Source organism: Centruroides sculpturatus, unplaced genomic scaffold (assembly GCF_000671375.1).
Source record: "Centruroides sculpturatus isolate CEXI.00-Female unplaced genomic scaffold, Cexi_2.0 scaffold851, whole genome shotgun sequence".
Lineage (NCBI taxonomy): Eukaryota > Metazoa > Arthropoda > Arachnida > Scorpiones > Buthidae > Centruroides > Centruroides sculpturatus.
This window is the reverse complement of record NW_019385139.1, coordinates 378,069-385,834: the sequence shown is the minus strand read 5'-3', so window position 1 is coordinate 385,834 and position 7,766 is coordinate 378,069. Positions and strand designations below refer to the sequence as shown.

Below are 7,766 nucleotides of genomic sequence, written 5' to 3'. Positions count from 1 at the left end.
ATGGACAGTGATAATGATGACTTGACAGGCTTAAAATCTACAACTCTGCAAGAAAAAATGCATGCAACCCACCAGAACCTACAAAGCTTGCATCCAGAAAAAGTTGTTCATAAGTGCTTTGGTGTTAGTGGGTTTTAGAATGTTTTAAACATACAATACTTACCAAATTATGCAAGTGCCATTAAAAATCAGAGTTTTTGTCATCCAGATTTTAATAATATTTAAAATTTTAAATTTCAATATTATGACAGATTATAAAAAACTGTACATGCAAGAATAATTAAAAGAAACACTCCACATAAGTAATTGTAAAAGGTATGATTACTTTATTACAGAGACCTTTAAATATATTCAAGTATCAAAATGGCAGAACATCTTTCTACTAGGGGACATTTCAATGACTTATGTATATTGCAGACTTTGTATACACACACAGTGTGCATTCACAATAAAGAACAAAATCACATACAAAATCTTACAAATGTGACACATTATACAACAAAAGTGTTCTATCCACAACCCCTACTGGAGAATAAATTGTAAAATGTAGGGAATTAAAATAAGATGTATCTGTACAAGACCATTTCACTCTTTTCCTTTTTCGACTCTGCTGGTACCATACCTTAGATTTTTAAATTACTTTGCACCATGAGTGTCAGAAACTATGTTGCTTTTCCCTGATGATTTAAAACAATAGTACTTGTTTTGTTTCTATTTGTGAATAAATTATGGGTAATTGTATATTCCCATAATAAATTTCTATATTTACAGCTGCCAGATATATTTTATATTTATATATATAATATATTTATATCTCACAATCTTGAGTTATTTCAAATTGTCAGATCTAGATTCAAACTGGCAATTTAACTATATATTAATTTTATATATGAAAAACAAATATTCTGGAAGCCCAACAAAACATGCATTTATAAAACTCTGGGAATGCACCAAAATTGTTTTTTTTTGCCTTTCTTACAGAAAAGCTTTCATGTGTTATCTGCTTGTCGGCAATGACATTTTTTCAAATTAAAATGCAAAATATTTAACGAGACAACCCTATGTGAGTTATTTTTACTTTTGTGAAACTTAAAAAAATTGATCTCTAAAAACACAAACAACAAATTAGACTAATACACAAAAAAATCTTGTATAAAGTTCTGTTCAAATTCTCTATGTGGATTTAAATATTGACGTCATGATCTGTTTGTTTGATATTTAATTTCACTTTTTAAGCTTTTTTAAAGTCTTGCTAAACTGACTTTCCTTTCAGCATCAAGTTTATAAACTTCTCAAACAAAGTTTCCAAACATGAAAGTTCTTCACAACTTATAAGGCACTCCAATCTTGCCAACTTAATTCCAATAACAGATATCTAGCAAATTTCTACACCTTATTGTAAAATTTAGATGAGATTCTTTGATGGCCTCCAAAATATCTTCTAGCCTCAGGAGATCAAAGGACTAGTTGCCTGGGGCTGTAGCATTTGGTTTGGGCAGTGCAGTTGCCTAGCAACAGTCAAGTCAATTATTATAATAGTCTTATTTTTATGATTAATTCAAACTTCTTGATGTTTAGATGGTTGAGTAACTATAAAAGGTTCGCTCCACATGCGTCGCAGATCTCCCTGTAAAAAGTTTAAAATATTACAATTATTATAAATTACATTCAATTAATTTGTCAATAAATAGAAATGTTAAAAAAAGTTTCATAAAAATGTTACAAATTATATAATGGCATGTCTCATTAAATATAATACAAGTATTTTTAATTCATTTATTGACTTTGTTAAAAAAATTTAAAATAAGGCCATGTACACATTAGGAGTTTTAAAGAACCAAGAGTTCTGCATAGGTATACATACTCAAACGTGCGTTGATAGATTTTTGTTAGAACACGTGTTTCGTGGGTGTCAGCCGCACACTTTGAGATATATGTGCTGCCATGTTGTTGTACATTCAATCGCACGCTTTCGGGTAGAGTGGACGTACGTTGGCCAAAATGGAGAATGATCATTTTGATACTGATCTATTTATTGATGAAATCTAAAAGAGACCAGCCATTGTCAAATGATTTTATAGATATTCTAGAAGAATTTTAAAATTTGGGTTCATATTGTCTTAGTTTTGGATACAACGTCACAAACATTCCATGCGTCAGTCTATCTCGTAATATTGAGTGCACCCAAAATTCTTTTTGCCTCTGCCATCGTCTTTTATAGCGATGATGGAGGAGGCACACACAAGCAATTACTTTCACGTCCATTTCCAAACTGAGCCAGTGCTCACGCTCCACTAAATGGTCATCGAACACCGAGCTAACGCGTGGTGTGTACGCTGCTAACGCACGTTTAACGCAATGCAAAACGCCGAATGTGTACACAGCCTAAAATTAAATTATTGATACAGATGATACCTATTAAATATAATGAGTTCTCTAATTAATAAGAAAAAAAGAGAAATTGTATATATTAAAAGTTGAAAATACAAGACAACACAGAGAGAAGTATAACTAAATTGTGGTATTAAAATAAAATTCTAGTCCATTTGAAAGTTATTGTACAGATTGTTTACAAATTATAACATTTAAACAATGTTAAAATCCTATTGAATGCCAACAATTAAACACTAAACTTCAAAATTAGAAAACTAAAGTATTATTAAAAATAAAAAATATTCAAAAATATCATATTCATATTCATTTAAAAAGTATAAGATTTGGCATGGATGCAAATATTATATATATTCATCAATTAATGTAAGTAATTAAAATTATAAGTTAACTTTAAAAACATACATTTCTAAAAATCATATTTTATGTACAGCAGACTATGCTAATATAGCCAACCTTGGGTGGCAGATTGCATGAGTGTGTGTGGGCCTAAAATCAATGAATGGTAGGACCTGTTGCCCTTCAGTAGCAATTCTTTTTGGAGGCAGGATGGCAAATAATACAGTGCACTAAAATTCAATATTCTACAAAGAAATGAAACCTGGTAAACAAGACAGTGCATAAGCAATTACACTGGATGGGTATGCCCGATAACTGAGATGCTGGATCAGCAAGAATCTACTGTATTCATGATATAAAAGAGTTTGAGAAAACTAAAGACTTTTAAAATAACTATTAAGAAAATATATGTAACTATTCAAAAAATATTATACATCTGCATATGAACAAAAAAATAAAATATTCAAGTATTTCTTGAGTATATAATTACACAAAATTATAATCTGTTTAATGGAAAGTTCTAAATTTTCTGTAAAACAAATACGACTTTTTTAAACAGTTCTCTACAAACAAACTGAAATAATAACGACATTACAGAATAAAGAACTAGGCTCTTGATTATGGATAATTAAAACTCAAAGACACTGAAATCTTTTAATATTTTAAAATCAAAACTTAATTATATTTTCTTATAAATGATTTATTTTTACATCTTTTTGGTTTGATTAATATATAGAATAAATAAAACTATTAATCTATATCAAAAAGATTATTTAAACAGACTTTTAACATTTTAACCTAGAATATTTGAGTATATTATTCAAAGTATTTAATTTATACACATTTAAATTTTTGAATAACATAACCTTTAAAACAATTATTTAAAAAATATTGTATTTATTCGCATATAGGACAAGGTGTGACTTTAAAGATCAAAATAATCGACAACATAATTTGTTTATGTAAAGCTGGACAAACGGGAACCTTTTTTTTTGCCAATTCTTAACAGTCAAATCCACTCTCCATCAATTACACTTACGAGTTTATCCAAATTCTGATTTCCGAATAATCATCTGTTTTCACGTGGGAATGGATTAAAACTTATATCGGGCTCCTGTGTGATTTTGGAATTTCAATCTGGAATTCAATTCAAAAGCTTTGCTATTCTTATTGCTATTCATCTTTACTCCTGACAAGATACAAGAATGATTCAAATGATCCAGATAAAATACTTGTTTTTAAATACAAGACGGTAAGCATCCAGTAAAAATTGCGAATACACTGTTCACAAAAATTACTTGCAAAAATGCAAAGAATCTTTCGTTCACGCTTATAGGATGACCTAGGAATTTGAAGCTGTGATAAATGAATAAAAACCTTGTCTTATATGAGAGTAAATACGGTATATAAAAAAGGTCTATTAAATTTTGACAGCAGAAAAAAAAGTCTTGTTTTTGAATAATTTTAATCTCAATATATTCAATAGTAATTAGTCTGGTAATTTCAGAATTTATTCTTACCTTTAGATAAGCCATCGTAAGTAAAGGTAACAGAGTAAATGGAACTAAGTAGAGAAGAGCTGGCTGAGCAGCTTTAAATACTTCTGATGATACAGTAGCTGTCAATAAACCTTTTAAAAAAATTATATCATTTAAAATTACCTTCAAAACAAAATTTTTAAATACTTGTATTATGTAAAGGTATTAATTTTTTTTTTAACTAAACATATTTTAATAGAGAGAAATATATTTTAATTATATTTTAACTACTTCATAATTATAAATATCTCCAAAAATATACAGGGTGTCTGAGAAAGATCTTTACTACTTTGAATAGTAGTAAAGATTCAGTAATTCAAATTCATAAACACAAAAACAAAATGGTCTATTGACATGCAGTTTACAGTAAAAGAAATCAAAGATTATTTTATTAGCACACATTCAAAAAACCTCTGAATTCCTTAGACTCTAACAGAACAATTCTCTAGCCTGTTCCAGATTCATACAATGTTGATGAGCAGCCATAATCTTTTGAGTTCTGAACACTTCTTGTATCTTTAAATTTCTGCATTCAAGCGTAAATTGAAGGGACACTTGGTGGTGGTGTTTGTGGTGTTCTGTAGTTTCAGTAATATTTTCTTTGCACAGTTTTAATGATTTTGTTTTAGCTAATCACAACACACACATTACACTTTTACCTATATTAACACCATTTTTAATTCCGCAAGCCACTAGTACTGTACCATTATAAACATTTGCACTAAAACACTTTTGAGTTATTCTTTCTTTTATCACAAACCTCATTTCAATAGACTGCTTTATTTTTGTATTATGAGTTTGTATAATAAGAATCTTTCTTCGGCACCTTTTGTATGATGTCAATTTAGAAAGAACAAGAACAAACTACTAATTAGAATTCAATCAAAGTTACTCTTTCTTCGTTTAAACTACTTATATTGTAAGTTCAATTATAAATCATATATAACTAAAAGATGTCTTCACATCTTTCATTGTATCTGATTTATAATTGAGCTTAAAATGCAAGCTTAATTGTTTCACTTGTATGAAGCAAGTATGATTGTTTCATACAAATGAAGCAATCATTTTACTTCTTAATAACTGTTTTACAGCCTTCTAGCTTTTACACAATCAATAATTTTAACAGTTACTACATTTCATTAATCTATACTTTCTAGAATAGAATAGAATTCTTTGAATGTTTGAAAAATATATCATTACAGATATTTAACAGTAAAATAGTTTAAACTTTCATTAAAAAAACAAAAAAGATATTTCTATTTAATAACATAACTTTTCTATTTCAACAACATTTAAACTGTAAGAACACAACAAAATGCTGCTTGTTTAAGGTAAATGATGCTAAATTTATCATCAATAATGATCATTTTTAGATAGTTTTTCAATTAGTCTCTAGTGAAATGGTGAATTCAAAATATTGCATGATACATGCAGAAGGTAGAAACAAAATAGAAAATGCAAATATTTGCTTATGGCATGTGTTTCAAAACACTTCTTACCTATCACTATTAATTAAATGCATCATGATACTTCTGTTTATATTAAGATATAAACAGTAGTTATTTGTACAGTAATAGTTTATTTGTAACAGTATGAGAATTTTTAACATCTAACTTTGTTGTTTTATCAATTACTCAATATTTTTCAATTAATAAAGTTAATTTTTATGAATGTATAGAGGTATGCAACATGTGTAGTATGAACAGAGATAATTAATTATATGTCATTATGCATTTATTAGTGATTTTTTTCCATCAGTATTTGAATAATGCTAGATATTATGAATGTCTTATGATATAAAACAACTAAAATAAAAGAATAAATCTCTCTTAATGATTTACCTAAAAAATATCCTATCAATGAACAATGGAAATAAGATATTTTATTAAGTTGATTAGGAGGAGGAACACCTGCTTCTGCTGAGCTTAGTTGTGATTTTTTGTAAGCATCATATCTTAAAACAAAACAAAGCAATAGTCCAGGCATAACCTAAAAAGTATTATTTATCATCATTAAATATACTTTTAACACATAAGATAAATTTAATAAAATTTAGTTAAAATAAGATTCATAATTTTATTTTCTTATAATTTATTTTTATTACATAAAATATATATGAAGTATATGTATAACTTTATGTAAGGCAGTCAAATTTTTTTTTCTATTTTAATTAATGTGAACTTTTTTGACCAAATTTTTAATTGTAACAGGTTTGTTAAAGCTTGCTTAGTATAACAAACCAATTAAATGAGATTTTATATAATAATTCTTATAAAAGTTTAATATTTTATTTTTATACTTAATTTTACAATTTAAATATAAAAACCTAAAAGTACAAATCCTGTTATTTTATAACTTTCTCAAAATTTTAACAACTATTTAAAATTTCTTTCTTAGTCATTGTGAATCACTGCAACAAATAAATAAAAACAATGTAGTTAAAATTTTAAAGAGAGATAATTAAGATCTTACTTAAAATTAGATTCTTGGATTCATAAAATTTGAAATTATCCAAACTTTTTTTATAATTAATTGTAAATCTAGTTGCATTATAAGTATCTATTGTTATTTTTCCATGTAGCAAAAGAATGAAAGGGCTATTATTTCTAACAAAAAGCTTAATTTGACATAAAAAAAACTATATAAATTATTTNCTTCCTAGAACGATTGTGGGTGGTACTGTCACCACCTGATTCGGTGGGGTGAGATGCGCCACCCCTTTAAACGACGTGACAGTGGGTTAGTCTGCATAGCTCTCATACTCGTGTTGTAGTTTACAATCTAAAATAACTGACTTTTTTTAAATGAATATTTTTATTGTTTCTTTTTAATTGATATACATTACTTTAACCTAAAAGTGAAATATATTAGACTTCATGTCCATTGATAGATAAGCAAGAAACGAGAAAATTATCATCCAGGCGTTAAAACCGAAAGTGCCGCCATTATCGAAACTTGACAAATAAAAATTTCTTATAAAAAATAATTTTTGAAATTTTTAATTACATCGTTGTAAATTTAGACATAATAATGTAAATAAAGTTGATTTAAATATTTAGTTTGCACTTTTATACATACGATACTAAATTAGATGAATTTTATAATAGATTCTTAAACAGACTTGATACTTTTATGGAACTGAAATTATGACCCCGCAGATAACGACACTCGGTTATAACGTCAAAAAATTGCCGGTCCCATGGATGATGTTATAAGCAGGTTAAACTGTATATCTATTTTCTTTATGCAAAATAAAAAAATAATTTTGGATGATACAATAGCCACAATTGTTATTTTCTAAAATGTAGCATTTTCATTAGCAAAAAATAATAAAAATGTGGAGCAACATGTGATGGAAAAAAATTCCAACGTGGGATAGGTTAAACAAGAAAAATTTTGAAAAAAATGTTTTCTGAAAATGGTAATTGTTGAAAAAAAATAAAAAATTTAGTAAGATAACAAGCTATATTTTTTATTACGTGGTTAATTTATTAAATA

General features: G+C 27.2%; 1 protein-coding gene across 1 annotated transcript in view; it reads right to left on the bottom strand.

Moving 5' to 3' along the window:
* Window positions 1-303: 303 nt before the first annotated feature.
* Window positions 304-7,766, bottom strand: part of LOC111635312 (signal peptide peptidase-like 3) — a 50,507-nt gene continuing 43,044 nt past the window's right edge. Inside the window, exons 11-13 of the mRNA XM_023380243.1 lie at window positions 6,110-6,257; window positions 4,251-4,360; window positions 304-1,627 (exon numbers count right to left, since the gene is read on the bottom strand). Coding sequence (XP_023236011.1) covers window positions 1,559-1,627; window positions 4,251-4,360; window positions 6,110-6,257 — 327 coding nt within the window. The 3' untranslated portion in view covers window positions 304-1,558. The remainder of the gene's footprint in view (window positions 1,628-4,250; window positions 4,361-6,109; window positions 6,258-7,766) is intronic.